Source organism: Sciurus vulgaris (genome assembly GCF_902686455.1).
Source record: "Sciurus vulgaris genome assembly, chromosome: 10".
Classification (NCBI taxonomy): domain Eukaryota; kingdom Metazoa; phylum Chordata; class Mammalia; order Rodentia; family Sciuridae; genus Sciurus; species Sciurus vulgaris.
In genome coordinates, this window is record NC_136470.1 from 107,516,935 (window position 1) to 107,542,315 (window position 25,381).

A 25,381-nucleotide genomic window follows, 5' to 3' on the forward strand; every position below is an offset into this window, starting at 1 on the left:
CAAGGAGAGATGGGGGTGTGATTCACACTGAGTCTGAATGCTCAGATCCAGGTGATCCGAACAAAGGTGTGATTTCCAGTCCAAGGTCAAAGGCCTGAGAATCAGATGGAGGATGATGTAAGTCTCAGGGTCAAGAATTGGGAGCTTTCATGCCCAAGGGATGAAGATGAAAGTCCTAACTCGAGAAGAGACACTGAATGTGCTCTTCCCCTGGCCTTTTTGTTCTATTTGGACAGGTTTTCAATCAATGGAAGACATGCCCTCCTTATTAGTATAGCCAGATCTTCCTTAACCAACTTACTATTTCAAATCCTAATCTTTTCTGGAAACCCCCTCACAGACATACCTAGAATATTTTATCAGCAATTGGGGCATCCTTTAACACAGGCAGGATGATTAAAAAATTGACCATTTGTGTCCACTGATACAGATTTATAAATGCTGATACAATCCTAGTTTTAACAACTTACACATGAAAATCAGTTACATATTTATATAAATATTTATATATAAATTTGTACAAAAAATACTTTGTAAGGTCTACAAACAGATTAACCCTTCAAGTTGTGTTTCTTGAGACTTGTAATTCTAATCTCTATTTTATGTCTCTTAATCATTTAAGCAGATGCAAAAATAAAACTTTAGAAGAGTAACCATGCAGATAAGTGCTAAAGTACCATCTGATGGATTTAAGGAAGAGCTCAAAGGTAAAATTCTTACTAGGAGGACGCAAGATATCATGTCATTTTCTCATATTTGGGAAAATAAGCTTCTATGTATTTAGGAATATGCTCTAAGTAAATCTGCTTTGAATCATAAAATCATCCTGTGAATGCAATCACCCAATGTTAAGAGACTGAAAAACAGTGTTAAGTCATGGATAGTCTTAAAATAGAGAAATATTAATTATTATTGCCTGATTGTATTTAATAACTGCAGTAATATTAGCAATACAGAGCTCAGCTAAATGTCAGACTATTTGGCATTACTTTAGTAATCCAGTTCCAAAACAAAAGAAGTTCACTTTTTTTTTTTTTTTTATTGTGACTTTTGACTCTCTCACACCCTATTCCTCCAGAAAAATAAGATTTAAATTTGGGCATTCTGACATGTTAAAATAAATTTTAGAGAAGCAAAAGTATAGCATATATCTGGAAATATTGCACAAGGATAAAGGGAAATAAGATATAGAAGAGAGAAAGATTGTCAGAGGAAAAGAACAACTCCAAGAAGATAGGGCCACATAATCCTGGTTTTCAGGGTTCATATCCTGCTGTGGAAAGCAACACTGGTTGCCCAACTTTAAAACCTGTCTCTAAAGTTAGTGTGAATGTGTTATTATGATAATCAAATTTACTTAATGAGAAGATTACTTTTTATTTAAACATATTTTATGTAAATTAGGACGATTTTGAAATTAAAAGTGGAGAAAGCCTCTCAAAACATTACAATTTCTCACCTCACAAATATAGTAGCAAACCATTCCATTTTATACTAAGCAAACTTCTGCCGTCTCCCCTATGTTAGGGTCAACTGTATAATTTCCCAGCCAGTGTCTCTCTAGAACGTGGCCATATACACTGAGATAAATTCACAGGTATTCACACATGCACACATGTGTATCTGTCATGAACCAATGAAAAGCAATCTTAGTCTCTACTGACAAATTTGAGGAATCTCTGGAGGGATTTACACCTCACCACAAATTCATTCCTAGAAATCATTTTTATGCATCTGTCTTCCCAACATGTCTCCAAACCATCTTCTCTTAAACTTTATCTGCCTCACACTTTATTTACCTCTCACACCTTAAAAATCTCTTTGCACCAGCTTCTTCAAATGAAAACTTTTCTTTCTTCCTGATTTTCTTTATAAACTGTCCTTTACCTGTTTTGCCATGAAGTTTACATCATTTCAATGACATGAATTGGGCAACTTTGTCTTTTCTAAAGTCTCTGAAACAAAGTCATGTTAAAAATTAATTTATTTTCCATAATTTCAGGTGAAAATCTTAAGCTGAATCATCTGGGCATGAAGTTCAGGACAAAAATGTTAGTTATTTATTGAAGTGTGATTTTCTATTTAGACATTTATTTACCAAAACAATGGTTATATAATCAGTATATTTGCATTATAAAAATTGTGAAATATAAACAAATACGTAGAAATGATTATTTTATGCACTCACTATACAGCAATAATCACATATAACATAGAATATATATATTTCCAAATATTTCTAAGTGCATGTTTACATATATAAAAATGGGGCAATATTTTTCTTTTCTTTCTTTTTTTTTTTACTTTTTTTATTGTAAACAAATGGGATACATGTTTCTCTGTTTGTACATGGCATAAAGGCATACCATTTATGTAATCATAAATTTACATAGAGTAATGTTTGATTCATTGTTATTTTTCCCCTTCCCCCCACCCCTCCCACCCCTCTTTTCCCTCTATACAGTCCTTCCTTCCTCCATTCTTGCCCCCCTCCCTAACTCTAACCCTAACACTAACCCTTCCCTCCCCCCATTATGTGTCATCATCCACTTATTAGCGATATCATTCGTCCTTTGGCTATTTGAGATTGGCTTATCTCACTTAGCATGATATTCTCCAATTTCATCCATTTACCTGCAAATACCATAATTTTATCATTCTTTATGGCTGTGTAATATTCCATTGTATATATATATATATATATATATATATACCACAGTTTCTTTATCCACTCATCAATTTTAGGATATCTAGGTTGGTTCCACAATCTGGCTATTGTGAATTGAGCAGCTATGAACATTGATGTGGCTGTATCTCTGTAGTATGCTGATCTTAAGTCCTTTGGGTATAGGCCAAGGAGTAGGATAGTGGATCAAATGGTGGTTCCATTCCAAGTTTTCTAAGGAATCTCCACACTGTTTTCCAGAGTGGCTCCACTAATTTGCAGCCCCACTAGCAATGTATGAGTGTACCTTTCTCCCCACATCCTCAACAACACCTGTTGTTGCTTGTATTCTTCATAATCGCCATTCTAATTGGGGTGAGATGGAATCTTAGGGTGGTTTTGATTTGCATTTCTCTTATTACTAGAGATGTTGAACATTTTTCCATATGTTTGTTGTTTCCTTTCCTGAGAGAAAGCTTTTTAGTTTGAATCTATCCCAGTTATTGATCCTTGCTTTTATTTCTTGTGCTATATAATCTGCAGGGTCTCTGGTCTGATTCCGAGGTCCTTAATCCATTTTGAGTTTAGTTTCCTGCATGGTGAGAGATATGCATTTAGTTTCATTCTGTTGCATATGGATTTCCAATTCTCCCAGCACCATTTGTTGAAGAGGGTATCTTTTCTCCATTGCATATTTTTGGCACCTTTGTCTAGTATGAGAAAATTGTATTTATTTGGGTCTGTGTCCGTGTCCTCTATTCTGTACCATTGATCTACCTGTCTATTTTGGTACCAATACCATGCCGTTTTTGTTACTATTGCTTTGTAGTAGAGTCGAAGATCTGGTATTGCAATACCCCCTGTTTCACTCTTCCTGCTAAGGATTGCTATTCTGGGTTTCTTATTCTTCCAGATGAATTTCATAATTGCTTGCTCTATTTCTGTAACGTACGTCATTGGGATTTTAATTGGAATTGCATTGAATTTGTATAGCACTTTAGGTAGTATGGCCATTTTGACAATATTAATTCTTCCTATCCAGGAACATGGGAGATCTTTCCATCTTCTAAGGTGTTCTTTAATATCTTTCTTTAGTGTTCTGTAGTTCTCATTGTAGAGGTCTTTCACCTCTTTTGTGAGATTGATTCCCAAGTATTTTATTTTTTTCCAGGCTACTGTGAATGGGGTAGTTTTCCTAATTTCTCTTTCTGAAGATTCATCACTTATGTATAAAAATGCGTTGGATTTATGAGCATTGATCTTGTAACCTGCTACTTTACTGAATTCACTTATGAGTTCTACGAGTTTTCTGGTGGAATTTCCAGGTTCCTCTAAATATATAATCATATCATGAGCGAATAGGGATAGTTTGAGTTCTTCTTATCCAATTCGTATCCCTTTAATTTCTTTGGTTTGTCTAATTGCTCTGGCTAGAGTCTCAAGAACGATGTGAATAGAAGTGGTGAAAGAGGGCATCCCTGCCTTGTTCCAGTTTTTAGGGGGAATGCTTTCAGTTTTTCACCATTTAGAATGATATTAGCCATAAGCTTAGCATAAATGGCCTTTACAATGTTAAGGAATGTTCCCACTATCCCTATTTTTTCTAGTGTTTTGAGCATGAAGGGGTGCTGTATTTTATCAAATGCTTTTTCTGCATCTATTGAAATAATCATGTGATTCTTGACTTTAAGTCTGTTGATATGGTGAATTACATTTATTGATTTCCTGATGTTGAACCAACCTTGCATCCCTGGGATGAAACCCACTTGATCATGGTTGCACTATCTTTTTAATATGTTTTGTATGCGATTTGCTAAAATTTTGTGAGAATTTTGCATCGATGTTCATTAAGGATATTGGTCTGAAATTTTCTTTCCTTGATGAGTCTCTGTCTGGTTTAGGTATCAGTGTGATATTGGCTTCACAGAATGAGTTTGGGAGGGTTCCCTCCTCTTCTATTTCATGGAATACTTTGAGAAGTATTGGAATGAGCTCTTCTTTAAAGGTTTTGTAGAACTCAGCTGAGAACCCATCTGGTCCCGGACTTTTCTTTCTTGGTAGGCGTTTGATGACTTCTTCTATTTCATTACTTGAAATTGGTCTATTTAAATTGTGTATGTCCTCCTCGTTCAGTTTAGGCAATTCATATGTCTCTAGAAACCTGTTGATGCCTTCGAAATTTTCTATTTTGTTGGAGTATAGATTTTCAAAATAGCTTCTAATTATGTTTTGTATTTCAATCCTGTCTGTTGTGATATTTCCTTGTTCATTCCGAATTTTAGTGATTTGGGTTTTTCTCTCGTCTTCTCTTTGTTAGTATGGCTAAAGGTTTTATCAATTTTGTTTACTTTTTCTAAGCACCAACTATTTATTTTGTCAATTTTTTGTATTGTTTCTTTTGTTTCAATTTCATTGTTTTCAGCTCTGAGTTTAACTATTTCCTGTCTTCTACTACTTTTGGTGCTGGTCTGTTCTTCTTTTTCTAGGGCTTTGAGCTGTAGTCTTAGGTCATTTATTTGTTGAATTTTACTTCTTTTATTAAATGCGCTCCATGAAATAAATTTCCCTCTAAATACTGCTTTCATAGTGTCCCAGAGATTTTGATATGATGTTTCTTTGTTCTCATTTACCTCTAAGAAATTTTTAATTTCCTTCCTAATATCTTCTGTTATCCATTCATCATATAATAGCATATTGTTTAATCTCCAGATGTTGGAATAGTTTCTGTGTTTTACTCTTTCATTTATTTCTAACTTCAATCCATTATGATCTGATAGAATACAAGGTAGTGTCTCTATCTTTTTGTATTTGCTAACATTAGCTTTGTGGCATAATATAAGGTCTATTTTAGAGAAGGATCCATGTGCTGCTGAGAAGAAAGTGTATTCGCTCTTGGTTGGATGATATATTCTATAAATGTCCGTTAAGTCTAAATTATTGGTTGTGTTATTGAGATCTATGGTTTCTTTGTTCATTTTTTTGTTTGGAAGATCTGTCCAGTGGTGAGAGAGGCATGTTAAAATCACGTAGTTTTATGTATTATGGTCTATTTGGTTTCTGAAATGAGAAGGATTTGTTTGACATACATGGATTAGTCACTGTTTGGGACATAGATGTTTATGATTGTTATATCTTGCTGATTTATGCTTGAAGTCAACATTATCTGAAATGAGGATGGATACTCCAGATTATTTGCTGTGTCCATGTGCATGGTATGTTTTTTCCCATCCTTTCACCTTTACTCTCTGGGTATCTTTTTCTATGAGGTGAGTCTCTTGTAGGCAACATATTGTTGGATCTTTCTTTTAATCCAATCTGCCAGTCTATGTCTTTTGATTGATGAATTCAGGCCATTAACATTCAGGGTTATTATTGAGATATGATTTGGTTTCCATGTCATTTAGTTCATTTTTTAAATTTTATTATTTATTTATTTGAAACTACTTGGTTCCTCCTTTATTTGACAATTCTTTTAGGATAATTCCTCCCTTTGCTGATTTGCTTCTTTTTTTTTCATCTCTTCCTCATGGAATATTTTGCTGAGAATGTTCTGTAATTCTGGCTTTCCTTTTGTAAATTCTTTTAGCTTTTGTTTATCATGGAAGGATTTTATTTCATTGTCAAATTTGAAGGTAAGTTTTGCTGGGTATAAGATTCTTGGTTGGCATCCATTTTCTTTCAGTGCTTGGTAAATGTTGTTCCAGGCCTTCTATCTTTTAGTGTCTGGATTGAAAAATCTGCTGATATCCGTATTGGTTTCCCCCTGAATGTAATTTGGTTCTTTTCTCTCACAGCCTTTAAGATTCTGTCTTTATTTTGTATGTTAGGTATTTTCATTATAATGTGCCTTGGTGTGGGTCTGTTATAAATGTGTATTGGAGTCCTATAAGCCTCTTGAACTTGATTTTCCATTTCATTCTTCAGATTTGGGAAAATTTTCTGTTATTATTTCATTGAATAGATTGTTCATTCCTTTGGTTTGTTTCTCTAGGCCTTCCTCAATCCCAATAATTCTTAATTTGGCCTTTTCATGATATCACATAGTTCTTCTAGATTCTGTTCATGATTTTCTTACCATCTTCTCTGTTTGTTCAACTTTGTTTTCAAGGTTAAATATTTTGTCTTCAATGTCTGAGGTTCTATCTTCCAGGTGTTCTATCCTACTGGATATGCTTTCTATGGAGTTCTTAATTTGGGTTATTGTTTCATTCATGTCAAGGATTTCTGTTGTTTTTTTCTTCAATATCTCTAACTCTTTATTGAAATGATCTTTTGCTTCCTGTATTTGCTCTTTTAACTGTCGATTGGTGCGATCATTCAATGCCTGCATTTGCTCTTTCATCTAGTCGTTTGCTTCCTGATCATTTTAATTATGTACATTCTGAACCTCCTTTTCTGTCTTTTCTTTCTGCCATGCTGTCATTGGATTTTATTGATGTAACATCTAGATTTGTTTTGCGGCATTTTCTTCCCTTGTTTTTCATATTGTTCAGGTATCAGTGGACAGCTGAGATATTGCAGATTTCCTCTATTGACTTATAATGTCCCTGAAGATTTCTAGTATATCCCCTCTTACTCTTCAGTAGGCTGAAATCTTGGAGGAAGTTGATAATGTGGTCTCCACAAGGAAGCTGCCTCTCTAAGAATGGTGGCTTTCAGGTGGGGTATATTCCCTGCTAGTGGGCAGAGGTGTCTCCACTTGTTGACCAATGGTCATCCAAAGGGGAACTAGGCTGCGGGCTGAGGCAAGGCCTGTTTGGGCCTGTTACTCTGGTTTTACCATCCTTGTGGGGAAACCTCACCTGGCAGGGAAGACTCACCTGGTGGGGAGGTCTCACTGGTCAGTCCCTCCTAGAGGTTCCCTCAATTACAGCTACTGCCTGGGCTGGGCTGCCTTCCTCTGCAAAGTTCCCAGGGGCCTGGCCCTACCTCCTGGGCCTGGGAGCCTCACCCTTCGCAGATGATCTCCTTAGGCTGCCCCTCCTCAGAGAATCTGCCCACAGTCATGGAACCTTTGCTCCGCCCCTAACTTGTCTCTGTGAGGCTCTTCCACACGAAGCCTCCTAGATCCTGGAACCCTGCTCTGCACACTAATCACCCTGGCTATGGGGACCTTCCTCTGAGCAGCCACCTGGGGCCCCGTACAATCGCTCTGCGTCCCAGAGACCCGCAACATGCCTCTTCCTCCAGACAGTCGCCCACTATTCCGGTGAGGTCACTAGGAGTCCAAGCAACTCACTGCGTCCCTACTTCTCCCACAACCGCCCATAGCCCTGGGCAATCACTCGGAGTCGAAGGACCAGCCCTGTTCCTCCTACTCCTCCAGGTAACCCCCCCAGGTGTTGGAGCGGTCGCTCTGAGTGGCTCTGAATCCACGTGACCGCTGCACACTCCTCTGGGCAACGGCCTATAGCTCTAGTATAGCCACTCCAAATCCAAGTGGCCGCACTCCTCCTCTTCCTCCTCAGGCAGGCCCCGGTGTTCAGGAGTGGTTGCTCTGAATCCACACAGCTCTCCTTGCCACTTCTCCCCTGGGCAGCCGCCGGAGCCCCAGTGGTTGCTCCGAGTCCAAGCGCTGTGCTGAGTGGCCTCCTCTCTGACGCTCCCAGTTGTCCGAGTTCACTGCTCCAGCGGGGGGAGGGGTGTCTCGCCAGGCAGCTCTACTTCACAAAGTTCCCTGTTTTCATGGGACTACCGTTCCATCCGGAACACCTCCCCAATGGGAGAGACTCACCCCGCTGCTTTGAGTTGTTCCCAAGTCTCTCAATATCTCCTCTTTTGAATCCTGAGTCCTGGAAGCAACATGAAATGCAGCCACCCTCTAGTCTGCCATCTTGAAACCCTCAATATTTTTCAAAAGTTCTGTATTATACTTGTAGTAATCAAGAATTTTCAACTCAGTTATTCTTTTCAGAGCTAATATTCAGAAATTATTCCAATTTCCAAAATTGACCCCCAAACATCCTTTCTGATAACAAATGCATTTTTTATTTATGAAAACAACAAACAAACAAATTTCTTTTTTTTTTTTAATTTCATGGTCAGTGTATTTTTTCTATTTCTAAATTTTTTTTTTTTTTTTTTTTTTTTTTTTTTTTGCAAGTAGCCGGGAATCGAACTCAGGGCCTTGTTGCTTGCAGGCAAGCACTTTACCAGCTGAGCTATCTCCCCAGCCCTCTTTCTACATTTTTATTTGTACCTTGCAGTTGTTCATAATGGTGAGACTTGTACATATTTGCACATGCACACAATATAACATATAATTTGTCTTATATCACTCCCCAGTACTTTGTACGCAAAACTTTGTCCTTGTTTTGCTGATAGGACCAGTCCAAAAAGTTCTACATCCAGAGTTTCTCTAGTGCTTCATTGTGATATGGTTTGTTTCTTTCATTATTTCTTTTGTTACATGTAAAATACAATCATACCTTAAAAAATGATAAAAATTCCAATAAAATAGTAGACAAAATGATATTTTATGCCTAATATCCTATAGATTCCACCATTAATTATAGTAAAATTGACCTTCACTTAGGTTATGATTTTCCAAATGTAATCTGTGTGGTTTCTCAGGAATTTCACACATCTTATTCATCATGAGTCGTACACATAGTGACTTTAGCACCTATGGTTAGCTCTTCTCTGAGATAATATTTTCATCAAGGTTTGTGAAATCTTTGTTTCTAATATATTATTCCTTCTACATATATTAATTTTCATCTTTTTAAAATTAGAATTGTCCCTTAAAGAAGACTATTAGTTTTATATTCTATTTCCCAGATTGCTGATTGTATTTACTTACATTTACTGCCAGTGAACAAACAAACAAATCTTTCTGGAGCATCTTGGGATAGAGCACAGTACTGCAAATAACTGTAATATTTCAGAAAAAAAAATGCATGTGTATACACACACGCACACACACACTACACAGACATAGAGACAGATTCCATTTGCAGGTTCTTTATCAGCTGATTCAGCCAACTGCAGATAAAACACAATTTTAAAAAACTGCATTTGTACTGAATATTTAGATATTTTCTTTATTATTATCCCTTCAACAATAGTTTAACAATTATTTTATATACCATAAGTAATTTAATGATGATTAAAAGTATATAAGAGGTTGTGCCTAAGGTATGTGTAAATATGTTGCCATTTTACATAAAAGACTAAAAATCTGCACATTTTGATGTCCACAGGGGACCTGGAACTAATTGCCTGTTAACCAAGGGACAACAGTATATGTGTGTATATGTCTATAAATGTATATAATATATATAAAGGTATACATATTTTTATATATTTATTTTTCATATATATTGATGAAGATAATATGACAGTGTATCAAAATATTAACATGTAGTAGTATGGTAAAGATTACATATGAGCTGTTTATACTGATTTGAAATTAAATCAAACCTTAAATTTCAGGAACTCAACAAACACATGAAAATATGGTTGACTTTAATAATAAAAGAATTCCTCATAATAAATATCATCATAAATAGTCATATTTTATAAAATTTATTTAAAAAATTTAAAAATATATAATAAATTATCTTTGAGCAAAAGACTGACCTACACTTTTGTAGGTAGCTAATAATAGTAAAACAACTTTGAACAATTCTGGTTTAATTGATTATCCCATGGAAAATAAGAGATGTTCAAAATATTTAGTAAATTCCATTTTCATATTTTTTCCCAGGAAAATTTCAAATCCATCTCTCCCATAAAAATAGGATAGATAATTTGTTATGTTACATCCATTAAAGGTGCTAATACAGACAACAAAACATACTGAAGAAAAATACTTGATAGGATTATTTTGAAGACAATTACCAATAGGTTATATGAATGTGTCATGTACATGACACATCTCCAAATTAAGGCAAATTGCTTAATTATGCATGATCAAAGGAAAGAAGAAAGATAAAGAATGAATTTTATAGGACAATTTCCTCTGGAGTCAGGGTCCAGGATTTGCCTCTTCGTGGTATGGAATTACTCCAAATAATCTCAATTAGGAGACCAGTTTAAAAGATCTCTCTCCAGATTCACTAAAGTCAAATTCCTGGGATGTGGCATTGGAATCTAGATTTCTAAATAGCACTCTGATTTGCTGACTTGCTAATACACTCTTTTCTGAAAGTAGAACTCCAAGACTAATCAAGTGTTTTGCCAGAGTAAATTCAAACCAACAAAGTAAATTATATACAAAGCAACTTGTAGCTTCACTCTCATCTCTCTTTCATGTGTGTTTAAAAGGAGTTCCTCTTCCCTTTCTCAAGCCCCTGTGCTAATTTCCCTTTCTCCTGACTTTGCACTTCCATTGAAAACTTGGTATCGTATTTCCTTAGAAGCTGTGGGGTTTTCTTGATTTTGGTTATGCTTTTAGAGTCTAGTACTCTAGATTCTCTCTAAATTTTTGGTGTCTTTAAACCTCTTTCAAGAACTTCATGTAAATTACATTGCATCCTTGTACAAAAAAGCATCACAACTTCCTGTCACTCATTCTCCCTTTACCTCCAAAAAGGGCAACTTGCCATCCTTTACTGAGGCCCCACCTACAGGCATTTTCATATTAGTTGCTACCTTATTCTCAAAGTGTTTTATTATTTGCATATTTAGGCCCACTTTGAAATGTCTGCTGTGAAATCCATCTCCAAACACCTGACACATCTGGGAATGAGCGTCTAGTTCCTTGGCTCCAGAGACTTGTTGAGATTTATTCTGATTAAGAACATTTCCCCTGTCAGAACTGTTGGAAACATTCCCAAATTAAATAGTCTATGGAGGAAGAATTTCAGAAGATTGAAATCTTCCTTGTTATAGTCATATTCATTTATTATACTTCTGGGATAATAAATGAAGAAGATAAGCAAAAGATATATTCATATATAAAGTGCCTGTTATAATTACTGATCTAATGAATATTAGAAAATAATACCTTCATGATTTGAGAGGTAGTTACTTAAACTCTTTGTGGCTAAATTTCTTCAGCCAAAATTATGGATAAAAAATATTAACTCTTAAAGGTGATTATGATTTTCAAATGAATTAATACAAAGGGTGTAGAATAGTGTTTGTAAATAATATTTATTCTCTAAGAGTATTATCCTATAAATAACAAAAGGAAAAATAATTATACCTGAATGATAACATATCAATCACACAATGATTTAATAAGCAGTTAATACCATGAAATAAAGGAAAAATTATAACAAATTATGTGAGCAATGCTATATATAACAATGTAACCATAACTATGTACAAGATTTTTTAAAAATTAAATAAAATACCCCAAAGTGGTCTTTTCCTGCTTGGTGACATATAAAATGTAGAAATGTATTTTCTTTGCAAACTACTTGTTTCAGAAAATGCATTTCTCCTGTTAACAAATGTATTAATAAAGAAATATTATGACATTATCATACTTAAGGCATCATCATACCTAAGGATAATATTTACGGCATCATCATAACTAAGGATAACCATTGTCTATCCTAGGAGTAATGTTAGACTCACTGTTTTAAATATTCTTGAGTGCTACTATCAAGAAAACATCCAGCTCCTGGTAACTGAGTCACAATTAAACCTTAAAAACAGAAGACACCATGACTGGGTAACTGGAAGCCACTGTAGACACAAGACCATAATGGTCGCCATGACTAAGCTTCAGCATATGTAGCTGCAAAAACCTGAGCCGTATTAATGCCACGTCAAGAGTCTTGTGGCATTTCATCAGTGTCACTTACCAGCATACTTAACATTTAACAGTAGGATCACTAACCATCAGGACTGTGAATAACATTTGCCTACTAACCCTGAACACGCACTCACTGTGTGTGACCTACATCCTCCTGCTGGAAGTGTCAGAAAAGAATGACACCATCTAAGCAGATCAGCTGCTCTATATAGAGTCACAAAGGGAAGCCACTCAAGTATGACAGGAAGAAGAGATGCTTAAAGGACAAAACTAAAGTAATGCATCTGAACAGGGCATAGCTTTGAAACCATGACAGAGATGAAGTAAACGGGCAGGAGCTAAAGGTGACTCACTCAAGTAAAACATTGAGCAGGAAAAAATGTCAGGTTTTATAATCAGTTCAAAAATTTTCTTGTATCTGATTTTGTTTTTAGCATCCTTTTAAATGATGAAAATTAAATATGTATAAAATGTGATATATTTTGTATAACATCCAGTGCTCTGTTGAATTCACTAAAATTAAAAATCCTCTATAATTGCAGGGTTTGAAAATAAAACTAACTATATACTAGCACAGAAAAACAATGCAATGGAGTTGTGTGGGAAGAAGAATTTTGACATTTGGATAAGTAAATCACTATATTGAACTAATGGCCTCTCTTGTGAGCCACCAGAATTAATGCATTTTAAACTGAAATGCCATTACTTTGAAACCCATAGCAAAAGTGTCAGCATACTTCCTCTTAAAAAGACTTTTCCTACATTTAGATACAACATTCATCCTGTAACTTTTGTTTAACTAGGTTGTTATTAGAAAAAATATATTCCAAATACATGATAAATCATGATTGTGTGATTTATTGTCTAGTCAATACTGCCTACGTAGTAATTTTCATAGAAAAGGTATGTTTAAAAGACAAAAATGACGATTATCTGAGAATTAGTTGACTTGAAATGATGTCAGACAAATCCACATTAAAATTCTGATTCCTGATTTTTATAAGCCTTAGCTGAAAGTTTGGTTAATAATATTAATCAAATATTTTTAATATAGTTCATGTAAATTGTTAGTTACAATTCTTGTCACAATGTAAAATAACAATAGAAATTACTAGTTTTTATATTTGCATGTTTGAAATTTTAAAATATTATTGCATACTGAAAATAAACCTTTCTACAAATACATGCCTTCTGATTAGTCCTCAATGAGGTGAAAGAATAAGAGAATTAAAAGTGAAAGATCTATTTCCAAAGATGAAGAATGTAATGGCACTGAGAAGTCAGGCATTAAAGAGTTCATTAGAAGTTTTTCTTTTAAATTTTTCCCTAATATGTCTTTCAGGAACAATGAACCCAAAAGATAAAAATACATCCTCCCCTGCGTATGAACTGCCAGTTACCAACTACAAAAAGTCTTTTCTACAGCATGTGTTGAAGCTCTTTCATGGTATTTCCTTAACCTGGCCAGAAAATTGTGGCTTTTCATTGCATACACCTGCTTGCAGGACTCCTCAAAAAGTAAATTACTAAGAACAGTGAAATTTGTAAGACTTAAATAAGTTTTGATGTGGGGAAAGAAAAGGGATACATATCAGAGATTTTCACTCAGTTAAAAAAACGAATCTTTTGCACAGCTTTATATCTACAGGGTGATTGTTTCCCATTTTCTTTCTTATGATACTTTAAAACTACATAATTTTCACAGATTGAACAGCAGATTTCAATAACAGCATTTCTTTAAAACAAAGTGCACATCTTTAAATCTTAAGCATAGGAAAAACCATACAAGAAAAGTTCTGATGGAAATCGTGCATTTTCTGTTAAGAAAGCTTCCATATCTTTTTTTTTTTTTTTTCAGTTTTAGAAGACTGCCTGTGATTATAAAGCATGATCCAGTAATACTTTTGTAAATGAATCACTACTGCATTCATACCATTAGCCTCTGAACAGATGTCAGAAAGTAAAGATTGGCTGCCTCTAGATCAAGTTGCTGCTGCCAACTCTCGCGAGCTTTGTCAGTAACAGTTGATTGTAATGTCAGTGCAGTCCAATTTACAGGCTGGAGCAGGCAGCTGCATCCTGCATTTCCCTGAAGTATTGCATGATTTCTACTCCTTGCAAACTTTAATCATCTTTTTTTTGGCAGAAAGCGGGGTAAGTTGATCTGAATTTTACACTTTTTGGAGAGAAGGTGAGACTCATTTTGTGGGAGGAGTGTGGTTTCTTCACATTTTGTTTGCCCCTTGGTGCTCTGTGGGGAACAGTCACTGAAGCTTGCAAATGGGACAGATGAAGCAAGTGAGCAGGCACATGCATCAGATCTTTCTCTTTTCCTGGGAATGCAGATCTAGTCTATTTAACTGTTGAGGGAATAAGGAATTTATTCTTCTTTGCATAAAGGCCCATATCACTTGAGGAATCACTGTGATATTTGTTCTTTGTGAGCTCCTCAAGGAAAAATATTTTACGCTACTTTATTCTTAAATGCATTGATTAATGACCCTTGCCTTAAAAGAGTAATACAAGTGATCTTTGGCCAGGTTTGATCTATTTTCTCCTCTTTTTGAAGTGGCATAACATTAATAGTTCTCTTACTGATTACCTAGCAGGGTAATTTCATAATCAATATGTTGTCATCTGAAACTTTCACATTATCAACTAAGAGAAGTTCAACTTTTCTTTTATGTAAAACAAAAATCTGTTTCCTAAATTGATTTACAAATGTTTCTCCTTTGCCTTTTGAGACTTCTTTCTTTTGAGTCCTGTTTAAATTGTAGCAAAATATCCTACATTTAATGTTATTTTATTATTGTAGAAATAATAAACAAATATAGACTTTCTGCTCATTTTTTAATCTTCTAAACTTAATATTATTTTTATGACATCAGTAACCGGTTTCACCAGGGCATTAAACTTTAAGAGTATAAAGTATATTAAATTGAAAGAACACTGAAATATGAACAAAATTATTTCATTTTTTAGATTTCTATTTTTCTATATATTTTCATTTTTTGAGGTCTGCTCTTTTATTAATATATGTCCATTAAGAAGGTTATATGTAATGCTTCCTTAATATAAACTAATACCAGTAATAAATGAAACTTTATTTCTCATTTATAAAAAATTCTTTGCTTAAGGATAAGATCGAACATTTGAAGTGTGGCATATTGCTTGGAAAGATATTCTTTAGAGTTCTCTGTAGCTATAAAATAACATGGTCTTTGAATCTCAAATATAATTTCTAAATGGATTTTCAAAGTTCTGTTTTCTTTTCCCAGTTGTTATTTTTGTTTATTTGCAATGTCCCACTTTTAAAGAAAAAAATTAAGTAAAAATTGTCCAACATCTATTCCATATTATATTTTTAAAAAATATAGGCTAGTAATATTTTAACAAGTCACATCTTATGTAAAAATGTAGTACCTTTTTCTATTTATTTATTGATAACAATAATACATATTTAGATCATACATTATCTTTGTTTTAATGTCTTTGTTAAAATTTGCTCACTCTTACTGGACTGTCAAAGATGTTAGAGAAATAGAAGAGATAACTTCAGAGCAAAGTCAACTTCCAAAGAAGACCTAAGAGATCAAAAAATTAAGTGTTCAAGAGTGTGTGAACACTCTTCTTGATTGAGGACAGATACAGATCTTTTGCTTCTCATACCTAATATAGTATCTCCTATCTGTGCACAGTCTTTCAGTGCCTGATAACTGAAAGATCCCCAAGAGGCAGTAACATACTGTAAAATAGTCTCTCTCACTTTCCCACTTTTCTTAACATGACACGAAACAAGATTTGGGGGTTTGATTTAAGAATTTATTTAATTTGACCAGATCATTTTATTGGTTCTTGTTCTACATCATATCAATATTATCTAGATTGCTCTCCTCAACATTTTAACAGACTTCATTTACAAATAAAAACATGTATTTTATTGTGACTTTTTAAAGATAGAAAAACTATATGCAGAGAAGACTATTAGGAACATTTCTGACATTTCTTTATGTAGGCACTGGCTGGCCCATTAATTTGAATACTTAGTTGATATCCAATTATCAATCAATAAACAGTTCTTTAGTAAATAAATAGTTCTTTATTTCAATCAGTTAATTGCATCCACATCGTATAGTATAACACTGTATATTTCTTATAACTGGCTGGGGAATTTTGAAATTAAAATGCAAAAATAAAACAGTTTTTGAGTTTTATTTTAAAAATTGTATTTTTGAAAGTTTAGAATTTCCCTAAAATTGCCACTTCATTTTTATGTCCTGAAACATTTGATGAACTTGGAATTTATTCATTTACTCTTGCCATTATAAACCAAAGTCTCATCTTTCTTTCAATATTATCTACTACTTCAATAAGTTAATTGATCTAAATTCCTTTTATTGTTGTACTTGGTGTGAAAATTTGCCCCATTTTTTTTTTTATGATACACAGGGTATGTATATGTGTAGTCAATGGCAGTTGCCAATTGTACCAAAATTTATGGAAGGAGAAACATGAAGTTCTATTGAATATTTTAATGATTATTAACAATTTAAACATATAGGCTGGTAGCATTTTGTTAGTCTTCTTTCATTTATTTATATTTAAAAAGCATAAATGAAAAAATTGTATAGCAATGTGTTAGAATACAGAATATCAGATTATGACAACAAAGTGATGTTTATTTAAACAAAACACTGCGATCAAATGTAAAAATCTCCAACTACATTAAGTATGTGAACATTTGCAAATTTTCATATGAAGGTACAGATTTACCTATTTGGTATATAACAATCTTCAACAAGTAGCATTTGAGTCCAAACTATAGTTATCCTTGCAATAACTGTGCTTAGAACACTTGTTTATAATGTTAAGAATTACATTATTTATGAGGTGAAAAATCATAGATATAATTATTGAAAAACATTACTCTAATTCCCATGAATAGTACTGCATAAAATTAAGATCTACTTGGCACAAAATATAAATAAAAATGTATAAGTAATATGTATGTAAATTAATCTAAGTTACAACCTTTCAGGTGAAATAACAGCTATTTTAAACATAATAAAGTTACCATATTTATTAATTACATATTAATTTTAAATTAGTTGCATATGAAATGAATACACTTTTTAGTAATTGTATCTGCTTTGCAATAAAATTAGTAAAATATTTGTAGAACAAAAATGTTTAAACTATCAGAGGCCAAAAACAATTAGCATTCTGTTTGAGTTTTAAAAGTAAACCAGTATTTGAATAAGATCAAAGAAATAATAGGGAATCTTTTCATTGGTCAGAGGGACACTGACTGAGCAAGGTAAGAAGGACAAATGACAATCAGGAACCTGTAATTAATTTGTTGAAAGGTTGTGTAGACTAAGCCTGCTTCATATCATTCCTTTTTCCTTGACAAAGTAGGTTTTTGCAAGGGGGAAACATCTCACAGTACTTCATCTCATTCATTTATTTGTGTAAAAGGATTTAGTAATTACCAAGAAAAAAAGAATAAAAGAACTATTATAGCAGTACCTCTAAAACCCCTGATAAAAGTTTATAATTCCCACAGTAAATATTAGGCTATCAGAAACAATGTATTATTAATACATACTATTTGTCCATTATTATTTATAATGCAACAAAAACATTTACTATAATCATAATAAATTTTAAATATCATGGCTACAGATAATGTTATAATATTTCTGCTGTAATAAAAATTTTATTGATGTTAGTACACATTCAGTAGTATCAAAGAACATAAAAAGAATTTGTGACTTGATTTAAAAACAGAACGTATTGTGACTATCATTTTCTATAGATATGTGTTTGCACTTATATATGGATATTGACGAAATTATATATTGATATGGTGTAGTAAGCTCCAAACCAAGTGATATAAACCATGGTTTAATTTATGCAGATATATATTTGAATCAAAAGTTTTTTGATTTCTAGCTGTGCTATGAACAGTGGTGAATTAGGCTGATTTTAAATATGACTGTTCTAGAAAAACATACCAGGACAGCTCCTCATTCTCTGCCTTCTGAAACAATCTAAATTAAACAAACAAAGTAAAAACCAATATTCAAAGTAAATACTAATGCTCAAGGCTGACAGGATTAGTTTTTTGGTCACACAGGTTGGATTTATAATTATAGTATCAGAAAAAAATAAAGATTTTGTATATTCTGGACCTTTATTTTCATTATATAGATGAGAACTGCTATTTGTAAATGAATATTTTAATTGCATTTCTTGTAGTTATATAAAGTTTTTTTAAATGATATTTGCACTACATATTTCAATTCCTCTTTAGAACATGGAGTTTTAGATGTGGTTTAAAAATATTGCTATGTAAAAGAAACTCAGATATCCATTAAAATTGTTTGATAAAACTTAGACCTATCCAAATGATCAAAAATAGTATTTAACAAAATGTTAAATATTTATTATTTTGTACTTTGCAAAGATTATTTTGCTTCTTTCACTTATTCCCTTAATTTCTCAGTTATGATCCTCTAATTCCAATCATTTTATCCACCATCAAAACAGAAAACCTCTGACTATGATAACACATTTAATCAGTTGCATGTGCTTCAAGAAATTAACAAATTAGCAGATATGCATTGTGTAAAATTGCTCCTAAGACAGTATCTTCTTCCATGCATTATAATACCTTATTGCTCTCACCATTGGGTTTGCAATTCAGACAGAAGCCCCTCATCCCTATCAAATTTCAGAGAAATTTCCTGGATGCATACATGGCCCTTTCGGCTTTGGTGATGGGAGCAGGTTTGTTTTTTTTATAATTTATAAAATAAATTGCAACTATTATATTTTTGTTATGTAACATTCTATGAATATATTGTATAAATCACTTTTTGACAATATACTAAGATTGTATACAGGAAATTAGTAAGTGAAAAGACCACAAAAGGGACCATGTTACAAAAAAAGGGCAATAGTAGAAATCTGTGGAGCCTTAAAAAAGGCTTAACGTACTTTACAGTTTTGTCATGAACCGACCAGCAATATTTCAAAAAATATATGAGCTTGTGTTTTGTATTAAGACAGAAATTATATCTGACACGAGTACCCCTTCAATGCTATATTTAATGTGGCTATACATGGTGCAGAATTGATATTTTATATGCTTAGGATAAACTTTCTCTTTAAAATATGAAATCTTTACAGAAGTTTGATCCTAACTATCAAAAACAAAGTTACTTCTACTTTCCATTCTACTTATTTTTTTTTCTAAATTGAAAATTAAATCTTCATTTTCTTTTTTTTTCAACATATGCCCTACTGAGAGCAGACTTTTTCGTGTTCATAGTTCTTGGAATAATGAGAAGCAATATATTTTAGTAAATTATCATCAGTAAAAGTACACATAGCACTTTATACATAGGCTGATCAAAATTTCTACTTACCTCTCTTTCAGAAATCAATATGCAGAACAAGCACTCAGTTGTTGGTATTCAGTTTCTCTTGTGGTTTCTTCTGCTCTGCATGCTTATTAGGAAGTCACATGCTGAAGAAGATATGATAATTACAACCAAGACTGGGAAAGTCAGAGGGATGAGCTTATCAGTTCTTGGTGGCACTGTCACTGCTTTTCTTGGAATTCCTTATGCCCAGCCACCTCTTGGTACACTTCGATTCAAAAAGCCACAACCCCTGAATAAGTGGTCTGACATTTGGAATGCCACAAAATATGCAAATTCTTGCTATCAGAACATTGATCAAAGCTTCCCGGGCTTCCCTGGATCAGAGATGTGGAATCCAAACACAGACCTCAGTGAAGACTGCTTATATCTGAATGTGTGGATTCCGGCACCTAAACCAAAGAATGCCACTGTAATGATATGGATCTATGGTGGTGGTTTTCAAACTGGGACATCCTCTTTACATGTCTATGATGGCAAGTTTCTGGCTCGGGTTGAAAGAGTTATTGTAGTTTCAATGAACTATAGGGTGGGTGCACTAGGATTCTTGGCCTTACCTGGAAACCCAGAGGCTCCAGGAAACATGGGCTTATTTGATCAACAATTGGCTCTTCAGTGGGTCCATAAAAATATAGCAGCCTTTGGTGGAAATCCTAAAAGTGTGACTCTCTTTGGAGAAAGTGCAGGTGCAGCTTCAGTGAGCCTTCATTTGCTCTCTCCTAGAAGCCACCCTTTGTTCACCAGAGCTATTCTTCAAAGTGGATCCTCCAACGCCCCTTGGGCGGTAATGTCTCTTTATGAAGCCAGAAATAGGACCTTGACCTTAGCTAAATTTATTGGTTGCTCCAGAGAGAATGAGACTGAGATAATAAAATGCCTTCAAAATAAAGATCCCCAGGAAATTCTTCTCAATGAAGTATTTGTTCTCCCCTATGATACTCTCTTGTCAGTAAAATTTGGTCCCACTGTGGATGGTGATTTTCTCACTGACATGCCAGACACATTACTCCAACTTGGACAATTCAAAAAAACTCAGATATTAGTGGGTGTTAATAAAGATGAAGGGACAGCTTTTCTAGTATATGGTGTTCCTGGTTTCAGCAAAGATAACAATAGCATCATAAACAGGAGGGAATTTCAAGAAGGTTTAAAAATATTTTTTGAAGGAGTGAGTGAATTTGCAAAGGAATCAATTCTTTTCCACTATGCGGATTGGTTAGATGATCAGAGACCTGAAAACTACCGCGAGGCCTTGGACGATGTTGTTGGCGATTACAATATCATATGTCCTGCCTTGGAGTTCACCAAGAAATTCTCAGAATTGGGAAATAATGCCTTTTTCTACTATTTTGAACACCGATCTTCTAAACTTCCTTGGCCAGAATGGATGGGAGTGATGCATGGCTATGAAATTGAATTTGTTTTTGGTTTACCTCTGGAAAGAAGAGCTAACTACACAAGAGCTGAGGAAATTTTGAGTAGATTTATAATGAAATGTTGGGCAAATTTTGCAAAATATGGGTAAGTGATGATTTTTGTTATTCTCTGCTTTAATCTGTTTTGTTTTGTTTAATCTCTTGATCTTGGGTATAGACTTTCTTACGGGCATAGGAATGTTTTGATAATTTAGTCTCTTTGTAGCAGAAATAGTTTTGTTTTGTATCATGTAGCAAATTTCAATTCTTTGTGTTATAGTGCTTAACAGAAATCATCACAGAATTTTCATAACAGTATTTCTTGATTACATTTCCAAAGTATTGCGAAATACTTTAATAATATTAGTTGAAGTTTGCATGGAAATAGATGCTTGTCTGAACAACTAAAAATTTTTTATAGTACTTTTTAAGCCTCAAGTTTATAACGTTCACAGATTTAAGAAAGAGTAGAAATACATCTTTTATACACTTTTAAACCTGGTAAAGTTGTTCCTGATACATAAGAGACAATCTTTGCTCAGGAAAATAAAGGGATAATGTGGTGATGGAATTTGCACTCAGATTACCCAAAATACATGGTATTGTTCGTTCTATAAATTGTTTTCCCCTAACAGGTTTGTTACAGCTCTCAGATAGTCTGTGTTTGAAAGGACCTATGAGAATCTTCATGTTTAGCTCAGCTGTTCTCCTGAGAGGTCTGATGGTTATAGACTTTACACTAGAACATATTTTCCTCATGTATTATAAATATTGCAATATTATGTCCTCAGGTGTCAGAAGAAAGTACACATGGTTCCTGATTTATAGTTGGTTCCACTAATGCTGTGTTTCTTTTTAACTTTATAATGATACAAATGTGATACCATTCAATAGAAACTGTATTTTGAATTTTGAATTTTGATGTCTTCCTATGCCAGCAGTATGAGGCAGGTTACTTTTTCAGGATGCTGGACAGCGGCAGCAAGTCACAGCTTCCAGGCAGACACAAGATAGCAAGGGTAAACAGGGAAAATACTGTAGGGCACTGTGTTGCTAAACCATAATGTTCAATAGGTTAGGTGTATTCAATGCATTCTTTGATTAATGATATTTTCAATTTACAATGGCTTTATCAGCCTGTACCCCATCATAAATCAAGGTGCTCTCAGGAAATAACCCATTCATAAATCAAGGAGCATCTGTAATCTGTAGGAATATATTTTTAAATGGGTGTGCATTCATGTAAAATCAGAATCTTCTTTTTCACTACATGTATATACTCAAAGGAATTTTATACATTGGAATAATTTGTATCAATGTGAATAATAAAAAAAAATGTAAATTTCCAGAACCTATTTTTAAAGGGAATGCAAGTACATGTATCAATCATAAATTGATTGCTTCATTACGTTAATCTATGATAACTTCTTTAACAATTAAACATAGTGTTTATATAATTGCTTTCTGGTGTTCTTAATTTTCCTTCCATTCGGAATTTTTTGTACTATGTTACTATATGGATCATTCTGCAATATCAGTTGCATGATATTGTTCTCAAAATTGTGTGGTATGTATCCACTGTGTATAAAGTTAAATTTTTCCATGTAGTTTTTTAGGGCTTCTGTAATCTTGCTGCAACACACATTATCTAACAGTGGCTAGCTATGAGATAGACCTGTTTCTCAGGGATGCAGAGTCCTACCAGAACTGTGCCCTGCAGCTGTGCTTTTGCTGTGTGTCCCCATTAAAATGCCTATAGTTTTCATTTTCAATGACACAAGTCCTCCTTATTCTGAGACCCTGATCAACTACACATGTCATCCAGTGTTTCTATACTTCCTAGAGCAATTTCTTCAGACATCTTTTCTGTACTTATGGAGATTAATTATAAATTGTTTATGTCCTTTCTTTCAATGTAAGACAATCCTTCTAAACTATACTAAGTTAGCTTCTTGAAATAGAAAGTGTGCTTTTGGTGAATACTTACTAAAGAACTGAAATGGGTATATCATTTTTAAAGATTTGGTTAATGATTGAATGAATGATGGTAAAAACTAGTATAAAAGTTTCAAAAATTTTTTCAAGATATATGGGTTATTATATTTTCTGTTACTGTGAAATATTTTATGTCTTCTCAACGTTAGTCCAAATTTCTACTTAAGAAAAGACAAGAAAGATTATGTTATTTTTAGATCTACATTAGAATTATTTATGTCTCATTCTGTTCACTACCTAAAGGCTATATCCATATGGAATCATTTGAATGTTTTGATTTTTCTTACAATAGAATTTGTAAATTATTTAAAGAGAAATGTTCCTTAAATTATTCATGTTCATAATTTGTAAAGGACTTAATATTTTACATTTTGAAATTATGAAGAATCTGTATTTTCTCACAGTGGAAAACAGTAAGAATGAGATATGTTAAACACCTATTTTATATACACATAAGAGCAGATGAATAAGAGAATCTTTGACATAATAAAATAAAATTTTTAACCCTCCCTGAAGGGTAGGTATTATTAACACTTTAAAAGGAAGTGAAAGGTTTACTTTTTTAATTACAATGATAAATTTATAAAATAGACATTATAAACCACTGAAGTTTAAAGTCAACTTTGTATATTAGCATAACCATAAAAAGATGTTAGTTTAATAAAGGAGTTTCTGTCTGGTTTATATTTGCATAATTGAACAGAGAAAATAATAATTTGTCATATGTGTTGAGAGTTGACTTTATGGCAAGCAAAATAATAATAATAAAAGAACTTCAGTGGAAAAAATGTTTGTAAATGTTGAGTTTGGAAATTTGACCACATACATGATGTTCCAAATCTGTAGCTCAAGGGGAAATTATCACCCATCCATCCCATGCCTGGAGTTCATTTTGAGTATTTCACCTTCAGGCCAAGTGGTTCTAGCAGGGTGTAATCTCGTATCTGACATCTTTTGTTAGCATGCTATATTTGCAACTCATCTGTGTCTATTTAGCAGAAGTTCATTTGTTACTCACAGTGATTGCTATTACCCATGGGAGATCATGCCATTGTTTGGTCATTCACCTGTAATTTGTTTCCTGCTTGGGAATATTACAAATAACGTGTCCATAAATATTTTTGCAAAAGACTTTTGTCAATATGTATTCTTTCCTGTTTTGGAGTAATAAAGCACTAGGAAAGGGATTTCTGGAAAATAAACAAATACATGTCTATCTATTCTAGGAGCTGTCTTTCTTTAGTTTTCTTTAGTTGAGAATATTACACTTCCAGAAACAACATACCAAAGCCCTAATAGTTTCATACCCTTAGCAACATTTGCAATTCTCAGTCTTTAATGTTAGCTCTTCTGGTGGCTTTGTACTGTGATACCATTGTGGTTTTACTATTTACTGGTGGCTAATGAAATAGAACATCTTTTCATATATTTACTGGTCACTTGTAGGTTTTGTATACATATATTTTGAACTCAGTGTATTGCCTATTTTTAATTAGATTTTACTTATCAAGGAATTGTGTCTTATATATTTAGTATAAAAATTCTATTTATTTTGAACACTTTCTCCTAATCTGCATCTTGACTTCAAATTTTTAAATGATTTTCTTAATAATTTAAAAAGCAGAAATTTTAATTTCAGTATTTTTTCATATAAATGCTTAGACATTCCATTATTATTTATTGGAAAATATACTTCTTTACCTATTTAATTATGTTGGAAATTTTCTTCAAAATCAGTTGACCATATGGGTGTGGATATAACTGAGGACACTTTGCTCTTTTCTAGTAAGTAGCCAATATCTCTTTTTTTTGCCAGTATGTCTTCAACAATATGTCTACACAGTATGTTTTTAAATTGGATCATTTAAAAGTATACAATTTAATTTCAAAATAAAAATTTGATTGTAAAGCAAGTCTGTCTTAGGTTTGAATTTCTTAATTAGCTTCACATTCTCAATAAAAACATACATAGAACATTACAGTTATTGATAAATTTGAAGAGAATGGTCACCTTAACATTATGGCTTTCCAAATTCATGAACATAGTGTCTTTAATATTGTTTTGTTCTTTAGCTTTGAAATACAATTTGAAAGGTTTATGTATAGAGGTCTTATGTATGTTTACATTTATTAATAAGGATTTCATGTA

General features: G+C 33.3%; 1 protein-coding gene across 3 annotated transcripts in view; it reads left to right on the forward strand.

Annotated features, from left to right (window-relative positions):
- Nucleotides 1-25,381, forward strand: part of BCHE (butyrylcholinesterase) — a 108,309-nt gene that overhangs the window by 17,198 nt on the left and 65,730 nt on the right. For 2 of the 3 annotated variants that reach the window (XM_079154981.1, XM_079154982.1), the window contains exons 1-2: nt 19,121-19,166; nt 19,819-21,343. In XM_079154981.1, the coding sequence (XP_079011107.1) occupies nt 19,136-19,166; nt 19,819-21,343 (1,556 nt within the window). In that variant the 5' untranslated portion in view covers nt 19,121-19,135. Of the gene's footprint in view, nt 1-19,120; nt 19,167-19,818; nt 21,344-25,381 lie in introns of those variants that run through there. The other variant, XM_079154983.1, reaches the window with a different exon arrangement.